Here is an 18,520-nt window from a genome sequence, read left to right on the forward strand (position 1 = left end):
ATATCAATAGTTAACCAAGTACGATCATATTACGGCATATCCTGGTCCTATATATTTAGGGCAGAAAAAAGGTAAAACAAACATAAGAACGTGTGAAAGAATTTCACGGTATTTAATTCGTTACAAACACACACACACACACACACACACACACACACACACACACACACATACAAGACAAGTAACTACATGATAGCAACAGAAACAAGTGCAACAATGTTGAAGCTACTATACTATCCAAAAAAGAAATGCATAGAAGAGAAATCTATTGCGTTAAAGTTGTACAGTTGTATTTTGGAACATGTATAACTCGTCCACTTATAGACTTTAGTGCATGAAATTTTACATCACTTTAATAGTGGATGACGTCTATGCAGATGATGACCACGATGGTGACGTAGCATGACCTCGACGTCGGTTTTCCAGGCTGTCAGATCAGTCTCTTTCAGCCTGTCCCGTACAGTTTGACCGCATATCCTCTGAAGTCCAGGCACCCTGTCTGCTGTGTGCTTTCACCCGTAGCAGTACGATCATGCAACTGCAGTACCAAGATGTAGCGTTCTTGGGCTGCATTGGTAACTAGAAGCCTGCCTGTACGGGGACAGTAACTTGTTGTACCTGTTTGGTTGCAACGAGCTGCAAGTCATGTGCTTCACAACTTCAACTCGAAAGGAGATTTCTGTTGCTTTGGGGCGGTAGGATTTTAAAAACTTGTCGCCTATGAGTGTCTTTCTTGGGGATAGTATATTATGCTTCTTGATCGTCTATACTCCTTCCACAAAGAATTAACAATTTCCGAAGCTAACGTGTATTACTGCTGTGATGGGTTATGGTCTGGAAGGAGTACTTAAACACCTTAACCTGCATTCAGTGAGTGAGTGAGTTACATTCAAAGTCACATCAGCAATACTTCAGCCATATCCTGACTACTAATCTATCTATTACTATTAACCAACTTGTATATGTTATACTTGTCAATGAAAGACAATAAAATCGCTAGATTATCACAGAATCACTCTTAAAACTAGTGCACCAATATGAAAAAAAAAAGAATTTCCGTAACCAACAATACAATAAACCGGTCTTTAGATCGACAGTGAAGATAGATCACCATACTGAAGACAATGGGGATTTATAGTACATATTCTACCTGCGTGGACTCTAACTGGATTTACACCACCACTTCAGCCATGATGGTTATTGACAAGGCTACTCAGGAATTAAAATGACATATTCTACGATTAAAAACCCGGTAACCCTACAATGCGATGAAAGGCGAGTTCTTTAATACCCTCTCAGGAGGACAATAATTTTACAAGATTTTAACCCCTTTGAGAATACAGCCACTAACAATCTTAGTTGCTAATTTAATCTACCATTTCTGTAATAACAGATCTATGTACAGAAGATACCAATCCAAATGTTGTAATTCAGTGTACGTTTTCACAAAATCAATAATTAAATGCAAATGAACTATCTGAAATATCCTACGTGGGGGAAGTATCCCCTGTGATGGTAAACCACATTCAACAGCAGGGTGGCAGACAGAAAAATAGAACAATAGAAAAATATAGTCCTTAACCACACTGACAAACGCCACAAACACTAAACCACGAATCTAGCCAGAGTGTATGCATGACCTCTGATACTATAATCCTGACACCCCTCAGACACTCTAGCCAGAACAGCATATTTCGACTGAGACAACGGGTCAATCTGTGCTGTCTCGTTTGGTAACGCTCAAATCATGATTATATTTGATATAAGAATCAGTCGGTTTCAGACTAAGGTTTCGCACCACTTCAGTATTTCAGAGTATGGCTATCATCCAACACTTTTCTTCATACGTAATAAGTTCATTATCTCTCATTATATCTTTCAGGACGTTTTAGTTCTTTGATGTCATCCTAATCAGTGTCAGATCTACGCTTTCTGATTCATCTCCACTTGTACCCGTGTCTGCAGCTGATATTAAAGGTGCCCATACCATGGACCTTTTGTACTAATGGTGTTTCATATAGATAGAGTCGTTGCCTCATATTCAGTTTGCTCCAAAGAACATCCTTATATTATGTGGTTTTCAGATTGTTGTTTGGAACAACAGAAACCAGAACAACAGTGTACATATTATGTAACATACAGATGTCCTATGAACAAAACGTATATATTTAGAGATTATTACAACACAGACAAAATATTTGACATTCTGTGGAATACAAACCAATATAAAGATAGTGTTCTAAAATTGGGAATTCCACAGTTAGAATATCAAAATAAATTCTCGTCAAATCATATCTGGTGAACAAAGAAACGACACTATTATTCATGGAGATTCAAAATACATATAGCCTTCGGGTTGTTGGTTTCTTTGAGCAGGTCTGCGCTCGTTCTATATAATAGCATATAATACCATTGTAAAGTAGTCGGCCGCATTCCGACGTTGGTTAACAACATAACAACACTGAAGAGCAGTAACACTCTGGCTTGGTGTGTTTGTTCATTGTGCCATCACACCAGGCGATATACTGGAGTGCCTGGTAACAATGAATTATTTCACCACCATTAAAGAGCTTGATCACTACCTCACATCACACGCGCATGCATGCACAGTGCTCACGTATGAACTAGCACCGATAATGGTAAATTTGCAAGGCTCTGGTGCCATCATAACTCTTAGACTCTTGGAAATCTAATAACCTATCCACTTTAGCATTAAGTTCGTCGCTCTTTTTCACCTGTTGTCGGAGAATATGCTCAGCGTTTGTAGGATTATCTGCTGTATTGCTTCGAACCTTCCTGTAAGACATCACAAATCTCTTTCGAGTGAAGTCGCCAGTAGGTGACTGGTTGTCTTTATCTGTATTTTCACCAATTGACTCTTTATGATCAACCCCAAGCCTTGGAAAGCAATTTGGCAGGTTTGAAGTCCATTTAGAATACCAACCTTCAATAAAGATGATAACTGATAGGTTTTGTAACCGCCAAACCATTTCATTGTTTGTTTGTGTGTCGTGAAATCGATTGGTCATAATGCCAATAAGGGCATTGATCATCAGCAGAAAGGTGATCAGTATAAACAGGGCAAAGAGAAATAATACTATCCCATCTTCACGGGATTTCAACAGCTGTTCAATTTCTGTTAATCCAACCATCAGTTTTCCCATGGTCAGGAATGACACACCATACTGTGAAAAGTCATCTACAACAGTAGTATTTGCTTCACTGTGTAGAAACGATGCATGCATGCATGCCGTGAAAACCAACATCTGCATCAGGATTAAACCAGCAAAAGGCACAACAGCCGTAAACAAAGCCTCATTTAAAAGGACAATATACACGCTAAAACGCCTGCACATTCGCAGGAAGAACAATATTGGCCATGTACCAACAATTATAGCCAGCACGAGGCACGTGCTTTTGTAGTTAACAAAAACTGAATTGGGTATCCTGTACAGTATTGAATCGGCAAATAAAAAAATAGCAAACAGGACAAAGGTCACCCTATACACAACATTGTGGTGCATTGCTGTCAATGCAAATGGCTGCTTTGTAAAACAAAATCGAAATGGGAATTCTTGTACGAAGTACAAAATAGAACATACAAAAGTGTAAATGTTACAGAATTCAAGAAATCCACTTGGCCAGTATATTCCTTCAGTAACACCAGCTCTTGCAACAACATACACACACAAAATGCAAATCGAAGAGACGTGGAATATACACAGAAACAGTAAGAGAGGCCGGTATGCATCCATCTTACGACGAACCATTTCTTCAAACACGTCTCCACGAACCAGTTCAGTTGCCACTGGTAGTCTCTGACAACAGAGTATTTCGGCAACAGAATTGCTATGAAACGGACCATCATCAACTTTAGGTTGCTCTGTTCCTTTCTCAGGTTTAACGCCATTTGACTCTGTTGAGTTAGGAGGGGAGGGTTTCTGTTTACCATTTGCCTCCACTGAGCTGCCCTTTTTATCGTCAGTTCCCGGTTTGCTCTTCGGTGGTAGAGACCCCTGAGCTTCAATCAAGGCAATTTTGTCCATCTCAGTCACATCAAAGCGTCGTATCTCATAGAGTTCATCGTGGGGATGCTCCATGAGATAGACTCCATTAACTTTGAATAAGTAGGCAAACAGTTTTATGTGACCACTTTCGGCTGCAAGCTGAAGTGCTGTCATGTGATTCTCGTTTTGTCTAAAAAATATCTTTCTTTTGTAGTCAAGAACATCTTCTTTAGCACCCTCTGCTTTTTGTTTCATTAATGACTCTAAATATGGCATCATGTCTACTGTCCGTTCCTCACACGCAGGAAAGCACTTTACAAATCGCATGATGCTGTGGAGCACTGTATCTCCTAAGTAGTTCGTCTTTTTGAACACATCCTCTTCTTCACTAAGTAATTCAATGGTCTTCACAAATCTATTTTCTGGCTCCCTGTATGTGTCGTCTTTGTTTGGATCGTTCATGTAGCACAGGACAGCTGTGTGGAACGGTAACTGTGCCATGAATACAGTTCCTTTCATCATTTTACCAATCCACTCCCTATCACATGCATCCTTTGAAACCATTCCGAGCATGAGTTTTACCAAGACAAAATTACCCTGAGCGACTGCAATGAGGAAGGGTGTCAGTCCTTTGTAAGTGTCTTTGTTATCGGGCCAGGTACCTATGTCGGTGTTGATAAGATCTGGAGCATCTTTCAAAATTGCTGTAGCTGTTTCTGTCTTATTAGCACATACTGCTAAATGTAGAACTGTGTGGCCCCAAAGTTCTTCAAAGTCCTCTCCCTCATTTTTATCAGTATATTCCTTCGACACTTCCCCCTCTTCTTCCTTTCTTCTGTACCGGTAATATTTTATCGTGCCTGTCATGTCTTCCAGTTTTTCTTTGTAATAATTAAGACATTGGATATCGTTTACTCTCCGAGACACAACCTTTTCCACAAAACCTTCAAAGACTTTCCAATCTGAAAAATACCCATTAAACATGCATTGGGTGAAGGAATAAAAACTACCATATTTTTACCAGTTTTTGCAGAATGAAAGTTGAATGAACATTGAAATATGCACACAGCATTGGATAACACCACGCACATCATACGACACCTGAACCTACTCTGCCTTTTCGTATTTTGTGTGTGAAAAACGTTACTGTTATTTACATTTTAACTTTTCTTGGATTTTGTTACGTGATGATTTCTAAGTTGAAGGTAAAACTTAAACCTGAAACCAGGCCCTTAGAGGACTGAAGAGTGAAACAAAGTAATAACTCCTAAACAATTGTATTCTAAACGTCACAAAGTGTATAATAAACACAAGTCACGACATAAGCATAATATTCGCAGAGTTTCAGTACATGCTTAAAGACAGTGATCGTATTTTTCACCTCACTGTAACAACGGTACGGTTTCCACCATCGGCCTAAGATGCATGTGTAGGGCACAAATGATTTCCACACTGGTCCTCTTGTCAATTGATATGTGAAGTGAAATGAGGGCAGGGGTTAACCCCCTTAGATCCGTTTAAAAACTCCAGAACATTCTTCTTGACCCTATGTCATAATATAGCGGGAAACTCCCTACGGTTTAGTGCCCTGTAGCATATTCTATAACTCTTGGCTTAATATTTCGTTATGGTAATTCATAAATTCGACAGCCAGATAACCTTTTGATGAAGAATCGGGCTTAGAATCGATTTGGCAATCACGTTTGTCGTGACAGGTGTCTAATATCATCAGTCAGAGTCGCTGACATTTTTGTCACATTCGTTGCATACCAACGATACCCATGTTGCTGATCACTGGAATGTCAACACTGGATTATTTCCAGACCACAGCTATACAGCTGGCATGAATGTGAGGGCGACGTTTAACACTAAAACAATTAACAGCATGCTTACCAGAAATAACTTCTTGTATTTGCTTCCAAGTTAGTCGCTTGTTGAAACACTTGTCTTCAGGATCCTGCATCGACATGCAGCCATATTAACAAGCGTTTTATACAAAAAATATGGAAATAATTTAATTCTCAGCATGTATACATGTTTTAATATTGTAATGTCAGTTGAGAGGGTGATTCCAGTGAATATCGTCTTAGTGAATCATGTCTTTACGTTCCATTGGAGAGATGACGTAGAAAAAACATCATGTCATTTCGGTGATGATATGAAGAGGCTAGGGTTTTCCAATAAGATACTGATTTTCAGTTCAATACATTTTTAATCTACATGAACCAATGGAAGAATGCTCAACGAAACGCTCAGATAGCAAACAATTTTATTAAAATCTCGAACATAAGCCAAGGTATGCTCTGAAAGGATGTAAGTAAAACAGAGTGAGTAAGCTCTGACCTCTGGGCAAGGTGTGGTCCCGTCTATTTTTCCAGACAGCATTGCGAGATACCCTTTCTGCTCGGTGTTCACAACAAGTCCCGTCACCAGTTTAGCGGACGGATCAGTTATGGCCCTGAGGCATTTCTTTTCGAGGTCATCGATGACCTTTTTCTCTTTCTTTCGCTCTTTGGCCTTGATGTATTCTTCTATGACTTCGTTTATCCTGATGATAGCTGGGTACACTGAAAAATTAGATAATAATAGTATATTTGATTACACATATTGATTTAAGTAGATTAAAGTAGATTTAAGTAGATTTCCATAAACTATACGCCTTGTGTGTAAAGGATTTTAGTCAGATACGGCCAGAGATCCACCATTTTTTTTTACTTTCCGGGCAGGCGTCTAACCTGAACCAGCGTCAATGGCGGTTGCGTGTTATGTGAACTGGATATAGGTGTAGCCTAATACCCCAGCAGGATCAATCTCTCTCTCTCTAGATACCTACATTTAAATATAATGCGTTGGACATCTTGCCGTTTCAGAAGATTTTCAAATCCAGGACTTGCATTTTCCTTATTCTGTTTCTGTTGAGTGAATAATAATGGTTAACTGAACATCATATACGGATTAATTCGAACCTTTAAACTTTCATTACCATTTCAACTTTCTTTGACACATGTACATACAGTACAATGTAATTCAAAAAAAAAGGCAAGACATACCTAAACGAACGAAATGTCTGTTGTATTATGAGACAAATCCCGGGAATTGGTCTGGGACGTCTTAAAATGGCCAGACATCATTGCCTCCTGAGAAGTCTTGGGAAGAGTTCAAACACTTTTGATCGCCTTGGTGAGGTTTCGCCATAAGGAATCCATGCATTCTGAACGTCGCATAGTGACGTCATACTTAAATCAATCGAATATACATGACGACGTCAGGGACTGGCCGTAGTGGACGTCAACCCGTGACAACGTCGAATCGAGATAAATGTGCACGAACCACGTTTCTTAGACGTACCAGACACCGCCATCTTCGAAATGTCACAACAAATCTGAGCCACACTACGCAGCGATTGACATCATGCGCATCAAATTACGCGATTAGGACACAATGACCTGCGAGATTCACCCGCGTCAGACTTGAAATAGGACCTTCTCCGCCTTGGTACCACAGATATGCCCATGATACGTAAAGAATCAAAGCGTTGGCGAACTGGCGATTGGAACCCAGAACTCAAGAATTCATGCGATTGAACATACACTCGAAAGTAGGAAATTAAGAATAACTTTACGCGATACCTTGTGTTCAATGACTTCTTCAAACAGCTTTCGATAGCCATGTAACTTCTCAAAGTCTGCTTCTTCACGTCTCGCCGAGTCATTTGGAAGAACATTAGCCTCTTGGAGCACTCTGTCCCAACGTTTCTCCAACTTGTACAAATCTCCTCGCTGTATATCCCAAACGGCCTTAAATTCTGAAATCACAAGGTATTTGTATGGCTTTGGCATAAGTATATTTTGAGAGCTGTGTTTTTCTGTTTGATTCCTGCTTTACTATTGATTATCATCGATAAATATCGCAAAGGTAAATTTGAGCAGAAAAGTCCAAAATGTTTTAAATAAATATATAGATGGCATGGTGAGAGTTGACATGTTTTTGCTTGCATTATTGTTAATATATGAATAAAGTACTAAATCGGTATTGTGTGTGTGCACGTTCAATATGATTTCTATCACAAAAGTTGTTACATGTTTTTTATCAAAAAACATTTTACATATCGACAACCAATGACAATATCCATACGACTATATTATACAATTATAGACTGGTGACAAGGTCAATACCTGTTTTTATGGACTCGCGAAAACTGGTAGCCGAAAGAATATGCTAAAGTAATAATTCCGATTATCGATCATTTTAGACAGCCCTTCAGTTATAGGGCTCTCCCTTTGAGATTCAATTGAAACACATAACAGCACAAGTCGTGCTATAGGCAGTCCACCATACCTTTGACAATGTCTCTTACTTCTCGACGTGTCAAGAATTTGCAACTGTCCTCCTTGTTTGTGTCCTAGAAGGATTAAATACAATGTACATAACATGCCACTGTCATTTATATATCTCATAAATTGACAAATCTGATATATATATCTCTGTGTGTGTGTGGGGGGGGGGGGGGGGTATATGATTTTTGGCTGTATATATCATTGTTGTGTATGCATTTGTATCATGTTTAGAAACTTATAAAGGAAATAATGAAAACTATTACTTTACCATAACCTATCTATAGAAGTTCATTTCATCACTTTCGTTACTGAAATTATCTTAAATATTCATATCATTTACATTGCAAATCAGCTAGAATTGACAGATCGTTTGCTCCAAGCAAAGGCTGTACCTACTCTTTTGTTCCCTCGTTTCTCAAAAATCAAGGTTGCGTAGCAACGCTCCTCAGATTCGTCCATATGGTCCACAATATATTCACTGATGTCCATTTCATCCTTTCTGAGATTTTCCAACAATTTCTTCGTCTGTTTGTCTTCTAGTGTGTCTATTTCCTTAAGTATTTCCAGACCTGATAAATGTTGAGAAATAGATATTTCCACCTTGTAGGGTAATGTATTCAAATTCGAATCAATGTTAAGACTTTCCCAGATTCCCAAGATTCAAATAATTTCATCTATTAATAGCCAGAGCGATCTCCAAAGATTTAATAATCTCATCTGTCAATAGCAATGCATTCGCATGAGATTACAAAAGATTCAGATTATCTCATGCATTAATAACGATACTTTCCAAATCAATTCGAAAGATTTTAATGATCTCACATGTTAACAACAATACTTTCCAACACGATTCCAAAGATTCAAAGAAACTATTAATAGCAATACTTTCCAACACGATTCCAAAGAATCAACTATCTCGTCTTTTGATAGCTATACATTACAATATGATTTCCCAAGATTCAAATTATCTGATCTATAAAAGCGATACTCTCCAAAAACGATTTGGAAAGATTTAAATAATCTCAACTTTTTATAATTAATAGCAATACAATCCAACGTGATTCCAAAGATTCAAATAATCTCATCTATACTGAGTCAAAAAAGAAACTTCACAAAATGTAATTTTTAAAAATAATGAATAATTTTTCTCTGATGATACATCTATGCATCCGGAATGGGATACCTATCTTTCGACTCTAGAAAAACGTTAGCCAAACCCACTCAAACCCATTCGTCGTGCAAATGACGTTAGTACCAAATCAGGTTTTGCAGGTGCAGTCGATCACATGATCTTTGTATCGAAGTTTTCTTCATTTGCACGTGTTTGCATTGGCCTCCAGAATGAAAAAAAAACAGTTTTAAACTTCAGATCTAACGGTACTTTAAACACCACGATTGTCAAATGTGCAACGTTAACGTGCCATTGGCGTGCGGTTATTGACGTCGTAAGAACAATTTCATGCAGCCGTCGTACTGTGTATGACTTGCGAGGTCGTCTACAACAAACTGGCACCACTTCTGATCGACCAAGGTCGGGTCGTCCACGTGTGACGTCACGGGCAGAAGACCGTCAAATCGTCCTACGTCACCTACGTGACAAACTTCTTCCGGCTATACCAACCAGGGCTGAGATGTTTAGAGGTTGATTGGCCTCACAGACGATTCGAAATCGGTTGCGGGCCAATATTGACACTGTTTCATCAAGGCCAACGTCTGCTGTGGACCCAATGTCACCTCTGATGGACCCAGAGAGACTGGAATCGAGTCGTTTATAGCGATGAATCCAGGTTTACCCACAGATTCGCGGAAGGCAGGCATAGAGTTTGGAGACAACGTCGTGAACGGTATGCCCAATGTTGTGCACAGGAAGTCGACAGATTCGGGGGCGGAAGTTGCATGGTGTGCAGTGCTTTCTGTGGAAACAACCGTTCCCGACTTCTGGTCATTCGTGGAAACCTCACAGTTGCTGCTTACCGCGACCAGGTGCTCACCCCTAAAATCGTTCTTTTCATGGCGGCTCATAGCCCAGGTCTACAGTTCCAGCATGATAATGCTCGATCGCATACCACGATGTTGACACGAAATTTCCTTCAAAACGCTGGAATCAACGTCATGGACTGGCCATCGAGGTCCCCTGACCTTGATGCAATACAGCACGTTTGGTATGCACTTGAGAGAAGGCTTCGTGGTCTTAGAACCAACCTCAGAATTTGCAGGAACTTGACGCTGCCTTGCAAGAGGAATGGCGCAGAATCCCCAACAACGTGTTCAGCATCAGGCAGTCGTGAGACAGTGTTTGGCAGTGGCGAATATACACAATATTGAACTGAGAAATTTCGAATGTTTATTCTTGTGACTTGACACTCTGTATACCCAATGTTTTGAACGGCAGTGTAGCCTAATGGAACTGGTTGTGGCACTGCCAGTGTATCAAGTACATGACACAGATCTCAGCAATGAAATAATAACAATTTAACCATCTAACCATCTCTTGTTCTTTTATAGTGCCCTGAAGAAATCGGAAGTTTCTTTATTGACAGTATATTAATAGCAATACATTCTTACGTGCTTTCCAAAGATTTAAATTTTCTCACATATTAACAGCAATACTTTCAAAAAACTATTTCCAAACATATAAATGATCTTACCTGTTAACAGCAAGTCTTTCCAAAATGATTCCAAAGATTCAGATGATCTGATCTATTAATAGCAATACATTCCAACTCGATTTCCAAAGATTCAAATGATATCTATCAAAAGTGATACATTTCAAGACTATACCAAAGATTCAAATGATCTCATTTATCACTAGGAACACGTACTCCGTATGACTTTTTGGATATCATCTTTCTCCATTCTGACATCGGTTTCTTGGCGTGCCTTCAAAACATCGCGTTAGAAGATGTATCCTAGTCTGTCACGCAGTTTTTTATGAACAGTATAAGAACAACCGTTCTTCATAATCTCACATTTGTTACTAAACTGGATTATGTGATTTATATTTTTAGCTTGAGAACACATACACATGCGAGTATCCTGGCTTACCTTGGGAACTAGCTCTATATTGCAAATGATGGCGCGTTTAACATTATCTTCAGGTCTGGTTTATTGTATCTGTGATATAACTGCTCTATTCTTGATTTTACGATAGCTCAAAAAGACCGAGTGTTGTTTTACGCTGTATACGACAATATTCCAGCAATGTGACGACGGCCCTTAAGTAACCAGGCCAACCAATTGTGGACATTATGAACAACAACTGAGGTCGATATGATGACATCTGATTTATGGCCAAATCTTCCCTGCATATGGTCACCACTCATAATAAGCCCAGAGAGTCAACTCATCGGAATTCCCAATTGCTGAGGCTTCATTGCCATACCGCTAGTGAACAGGTATAAATGTGTAAGGCTTTACCGTATCTGTGTAAGCGTCGTGCAGTAGTATCTGGTATTTTCTTTCTATCTCTGCTATCTCATCTGAAGGTGAAGGTAATTCAAGCTCAGAACGTGGGTCTTGTAAGGCAGCCATGAGACCCTTCGAATTTTGTCTTGATATAACTTGATTGATTCTCACGATAGCATCATGATCTGCAATACAACTTGTATACATATATATATCTATATATATATATATATATACACGCGCGCGCGCGCGCACACACACACACACACACACACACACACACACACACACCTAACACCCCCTAACCACGCCCTTTCTATTTACTCATTTGTCATCTCTAAACAATTTGCTTAACTGATATATCCTTGTGGATGTACCTCCTTGACAATATCCTCAAGTACACTTTAGGCTTCAAGCCCCTAGTTAGTTAGTTAGTTAGTTAGTTAGTTAGTTAGTTAGTTAGTTAGTTAGTTAGTTAGTTAGTTAGTTAGTTGGAGGAGGACCTTTTAGAGGGTGTTGTTAATTGTTAGAAGGAACGGGGTAAGGGTGGATTCATTCCAAATGTACATTACAGCTACGTAATTGAACAGATCTGTACGAAATACTGTCATCGATTAAACAATCAAAAAGGGCACTTTTTCTCACTTTATGTTTTAATTGCGAGCTAGGTGTTTTTCCAAAGCTGCACAGCCGTCATATTCACGGTATGGTTTAAATATTTCCGATGTGAGATTTACTCTTTCAACCACTCACTCACTCTTCCTGCTATATTTTCGGGTCGGGTCTCGCATCCAGCATATGGACACAAATGTTATAGACGGCCGTTGGTACTTCCAGTGGGTTATTAAATCAGCTAAATGTTTGAAAGTATTATGTACATTTAATTACATACGTGTAGTTATTCTACGAATTTCCTTGAGACACTCTTCTATGTCTTCGCCAGTTACGTTGTCATTTCTCGCAACCCTCATATACAGGTCTTTCTCCCTGCCAGCTTCCTGAAAAACAGAACACGGTAAGGAAACAGATAGTTCAATATAGGCCGGATTGGACTTTATCCAGAAGGCATACCATATGAAAACTACGAACGTGTGCATATATCTGAATGCGTATGTTTGTTTTTATGTTCTGTACGCTCCCCATGAAAACCTCATGTTGTTTGTACACGCCAGTTTGTACACGCGACACTTTAAACAACACCAAAAGCGATCCTACAGTTCTTTGTATCAGTAGGTTACGTCTATAGTTCAGCATGCCATTTTTAAACCCAAGTATGTGTGATCACTATCTGCACGAAAGATTACATGACGCCTCATGCCCATTGAACAAAGAGGCTTGCGGGTGACACGTATAAAATGGCAGTTCGTTCTGCATGATTAGTTTGGCGCAATTGCAGCATTATCTGAGATCCACTATAATTGTTTACGATGGGTATTCTAATTAGCATGGTTGTCGAGATCCATTTTATAATCACCATTTGCTCAATATGTGATCAGCATTGTACAATTGAAAAAGCGCTATGAACGCATAAATTGATAAGCACATAACCTTGCTCTTTTTCAGTAGTTTGTGATAGGAGACAAACGTCTGTTCCTTCTTTCCTTTCACGTCTTGTGTTACGTCGACATACTTGATCTTCATTGACGCCATTAGTTGTTGGGGTGTTTCAGACATCATCACTCTGACGACAGACTGGTGACCTGTCACAATTACACTTAAATGTTACTTTTCTTTCTTGAAGAAAAAATATTGCATATTTAATATCACCAACGCAACATATGTACCCTGACACCTTTTGTTGTCCCGTTTCCACGGCTTTAGATCAACGTTTAGAGTCGGTGCTCAATGGTAACCTCCAACAGTATACCATCAACAGAAAGACATTGGTCGGCACAGAGCTTAGACGTCTCCCAGTAGACGTAGCAGTTGGTTGGTTGGTTTGTTGTTTAACACTGCACTCAGCAACATGTCAGCTAAATGGCAGCGGGACCTCAACATAATCGAGTCTGGACAAGACAATCCAGTGATCAACAGAATGATCTATGCAACCTCGGTACGATAATGTGTGTCAGCCACGTGAGCGAGCCTGGTCACTCGACAAGCATTGGTTATTGAAGATCAGTTCTAACCCGGATATTTGCGGGTCTGCATTACCCTTCTTTGTCGTCGGATGTAAATAATAGAGCCACACTTCTACAACTGTACCTCCGAACACGTTGATTGAACAACATTCCCATCATGTTGCAGGAGCGGATTGTCACCAGGATCTCTCAGTGTTTACGTTTCTAAAATGTCCGACGATACATCAGTATTACTTACGGTTCACTAGATCCACAGAATCTTGGATCTCTTGCCTGTTAAGTCGTTGACTGAAGATGTTGGTGGGGTCTGTAGTGTCTTCCTGAAGCACATGTCCAAATATGGCAACATAGATTTAATGTCATGTTGTCACGAGACAATTAAATACGTCAGTGAAGTATATTTGCTGGAGAACATTTTATTAATAAAGCATTAAACGGGTCAGCTGTCTACATTGGCATTATTTAGTTTACAAACTGTTTTGCCGTTTAGGTGTTTCATGGTGTATGGGTTCTTTAAGATAAACTGCCAGCTGTAGAAATCTTGAATCGTTGGTTTATTTGTTTACTTGTTTCCGTTTGGTTGTTTTGTATTGAGGGAGGTGAGAAGGCTGTTATTATGTTATCTTTCTTTGCGATAAGAATCATAAGAATGCGTTATTGTCAGAAGCAAAATATTTTGGTTCGGTCTAACCTTGTTTTCCTTTTCACTTCTCCTTTTCCGGAATTCTTCCAAGTACTCGTCAACGAAATATAACCCATTGCTGTTCATTTCTACGTTTCTTAATTTTCCAGATTTTAGTTCGGTAATCCAGGAATTGTCCCTATAGAGTCCCCTTATTCTATGATCTATGACCACACATAACCTCTCGGCTGTAAAGAAAGAAGAAAGCAAATTAAGGAGGATAGCATAGTAAATGGTCTATGACCTGGGTGACTGCTGACTACGGTTTGAATGTTTACTCAGATTTTGTTCTCATTAGCTGATATGTCGTGTTAGCTCAAACAAGCAATGTACATCACATAATATACCCACTTTACATGGAAAATCTACACTGAGCAGATCTGCAGACAGGTGTCTACTGTATAGTGAGTGGGGAGAAAGAGTTTACCTTTTTCGTGGACACCTGGTGAGTGAGCGAGTGAGTGACTATGGGTTTACATCGCTTTTAGCAATATTCCAGCAAAAACATTAGCACGCCAAATACAAATGTATATAACCAAACTTGAAGACAAAGACATATATCAATACGGTGTTTACAGTGAGTCTTGTTACGCATACGTACTGTTGTAAATACGTATCTGGTGGTCTATATCTGCCAGCGTCAGCCGAGTGGAAGGAGTTCCTGGTTCCTGTGCTGCTTTCCCTTTCTATAAAAGGAAGAATTTGAATTTGTAATTGTGCCATGAGAAACTCTTTCGTGTCTCTTTCATAACATGACCTGGGTTTAAACATGCTTATATGTTTGTTTGTTGACGGTGGTCTGTATATAATCGAGTCTGGGCCAGACAATCCAGTGAGCATCGATCTATGCAACAGGATAGGAGCCTGTCAACCCCGTTCGTCGCCTCTTACGACAATCATGAGTTGCTGAAAACCAATTCCCTCACCCGGACATGACACGATCAACGGCAGATGGAAACGTTCAGTACATCTTGGGGGGGGGGGGGGGGGGGCGGGAGTAAGGTGATTTCGACTGATTTACCTTTTCTTTTGCCTCCTGAAGGAGGATGCAAGTGTCCAGCAGATCCCTGTCTCCAACATTTCTGAGTTTACGTAAACGTCTCAGCACAGCCACGGTTTCCTTTCTGTTGTCTTCGACAGACTGGTCTTTTCTCAGAGCGACGTCAAGATCGACAAGCACGTTGCTGGCTGTAAGTCATATCGATTGACAACATGATTTACAACAAACATATGTACAATTACAACCTAACATGATTGACAAAATGGACCTCGATCCAAGCAACAAGGATGCAACAACCATTGGCTGCACATAAAACCAATTTTAACTACAGTGCAGACGGTGAATGAGGTGGATAAAAAAAGTAGCATATGGGTACGAGGCGATGGGGCAATGTCTTTAAGTAAAGTATCTACAGATGAAACACGAAACACGTCGAGATTCCCAAAACGTTATTAGTTGGTTTGTTTGAGCCACACACCATGACTGAGTTTAACTCTATGTCGCATTTAGCAATATTCCAGCTACATGGTGTCGGTATGTAAATAATGACCAGTAGCAGACAATCCAGTGAACAGCACCAAGGACATCGATCTGCGCAACTGGGATACGATGACATGTGTCAATCAAGTCAGCAAGAATGACCGCCCGATCCCGTTAGTCGCCGTTTACGACAAGGAGGGGTTACTGAAGACCAATTCAGAAGCGGGTCTTCACTGATCTTTACATGAAAGTTTAAACCTACCTGGATGTGGATGAACAGGAACCGATGCGCCACAACCCATTGTGAGTTACTGGAACAAGGGAGAAATATAAAATATATCCATCATTACAACACTCTTTTTTCTGTATTAGTAAACTAATGCTGACATAACTAAAAGTATACTTACAACTTGCTATATTTCTGGCATTGGAAAGTCCAAATCTGTCGCCTCTCTGCAGACTTTCTTTAGATTGGATACATTTCTGTCAGATTCTGAAAGTTATATAACTGCGTATCATTGTTGGAATGGCAGGGACAGACGGTATCTACTCTGTCTATAAGAATGCCCCAACTCAGTTCGTGAATACTGCTGCCAGCAAATGATCAAAATCAAGTATATTTGAGATCCTAACCCATTAAAACGGATAAGGCAGGTTACATTATAAGATGAACTTTAAAGTGTGCTTCAACACGAGAATAATCCCACTGGGTTATTTGGCATTAGGAGCCCGCGCTTTAACTTACTGGCTACCTCAAGTGGTGGATAAGTAAAAAGTACTCACATGAATGTTTAGTCTGCCGTCTCTCTTCAGGAGCCTGTGCATTCTCTTTCACAATGCAGTTGTGATTCGCTGTATGCACTCACACAGCTATATATTTCATAGACTTAAAAGGATTCCGGTTAATTTGAAGTGCATTCGCGGAATCGGGAGACCCTCCTCGTCGCACACACTTCTGTGTGTCTTTATGTAACTTATCCATATACATTATCAGTTTATTCAGTAAGGCGTGAAAAGTGAACGCATGTCAGCTATGTACGTTTTGTCAGACAAACGTCCGGGTTTATGTGCCCTTAACCTCGATTCACTAATATTCACTACACAGACATGGGTACCGCTGCAAAGTCAAACTAAAGGCACACTGTTGGTGGTTGCTGTATAGCTGTTACCACAGACATTCCTCATCAGAAGTGTAAAGTGGTCCATCCGAATAGAACCCGATTCTGCGGAACCAACGCATTATTGACAAGAAACAACTCAGTTCGATTCCCCACATGGGTACAGCATGCGAAACTTATTTCTGGATTGCTGGTGCCCTGAATGAAGGGAAATGTAAACCCCAGCAAAAAGGAATGCGAGAGGTTGCCTTTCCAGGGTCCACCGCTTTCCATTTTCTTTTGATCATGACAAAGTGTATTGTGCTGTCCCACGACAGCCAGTTGTCCTGCTTCAGTTTTTGTAGAACCGGCGGTGGCTATGTGGATAAGATGACTTGTGCAATGACAGTTATTTGCATGACTTTGAGAGCGAGGACTTTTTGAATCCCGAATGGAACAACCTAAAGAAGTACTTGAATTGATACTTTACTAAAAAACTGTCATTCCGAATATATAGCATGTGCAAGTTTTAACTACTTTCTAAATGGTTACGTGTGTTCGTGGCTTTTCGGTCGTGAATACCGTTCCCATTCACGTTTATCATAGTGTCCAGACAGATTTGAGCCGTTAAGCATATATGTGCATGTTGTCATTCACGTTTGGGTTTGAATGAATTTTAAGTCATTATATATTATCATTATATATACTGTCCTCCGAAAAAGAATCTCACAGGCGATATGTCTTTTTAAAATCTATTAAATACCTATTGTGTTCCAAACAACAATTGTCAAAATATGTAACAAAAGTGTTGATGACATAACCTTACACAAGTGCGAAAGTAAAAATCGATTTGACCTGATAATGTTGATTTTGATGAGAGATTCCTCACAAGGATTATGAAGGCATAGACATATTTTTGTATTTTTATGGTTGTTGTTTTGTTGTAATTGTAGTTGTGTGTTCATTGTTTTTGTTGAGATACCAGTTTGTTCAGATTTGCAGATTAAATGCAACAAATCCTGAGAAGAAAATTTTAGGATTACGAGAGAATTGGTAATATGTATTGTAAACCAAAAGTTACTGTGTTCTGTAATCTGATTGGTTGAAAAACATGATTAAATGGTATTAGATTCCCGGAAACTGAAAGACTATTCACCGCGTATTGACACGTAAACAATTGTTTTGTTGTGTCAGCAACTGTGGTGACGTCATTCAAATCATATTGTGACGAAAAGTTAGAATGACGTCACAAGTGAGCAACTCCAGATGCTACCATGAGAACCAGCTGAAACGACCAGCTGATGACATTTCACTGCTGTGTCCGTATTCGATGTAAACGAGTGCAGACACTAAAACCCCTTTGGTTTACTTTTGTGTTTACAATGTCGATAAACATCATGTGCTGACGCCGTCGGTTCCAAATGCATTCCC

General features: G+C 39.6%; 1 protein-coding gene across 1 annotated transcript; it reads right to left on the reverse strand.

Moving 5' to 3' along the window:
* Positions 1-1,604: 1,604 nt before the first annotated feature.
* On the reverse strand, positions 1,605-16,881 carry LOC137284859 (uncharacterized). The gene is made up of 18 exons (XM_067816881.1): positions 16,776-16,881; positions 16,400-16,485; positions 16,255-16,303; positions 15,534-15,700; positions 15,114-15,198; positions 14,522-14,700; positions 14,069-14,150; positions 13,298-13,449; positions 12,642-12,747; positions 11,762-11,934; positions 11,167-11,224; positions 8,726-8,913; positions 8,346-8,397; positions 7,625-7,812; positions 6,841-6,913; positions 6,351-6,574; positions 5,901-5,964; positions 1,605-4,969 (listed from the first exon to the last, which is right to left on the reverse strand). Exons 3-18 carry the CDS (start codon positions 16,292-16,294, stop codon positions 2,625-2,627), a joined length of 4,176 nt encoding a protein of 1,391 aa, XP_067672982.1. The 5' UTR covers positions 16,295-16,303; positions 16,400-16,485; positions 16,776-16,881; the 3' UTR covers positions 1,605-2,624.
* Positions 16,882-18,520: the final 1,639 nt, after the last annotated feature.

Source organism: Haliotis asinina, chromosome 5 (assembly GCF_037392515.1).
Source record: "Haliotis asinina isolate JCU_RB_2024 chromosome 5, JCU_Hal_asi_v2, whole genome shotgun sequence".
Taxonomy (NCBI): Eukaryota; Metazoa; Mollusca; class Gastropoda; order Lepetellida; family Haliotidae; genus Haliotis; species Haliotis asinina.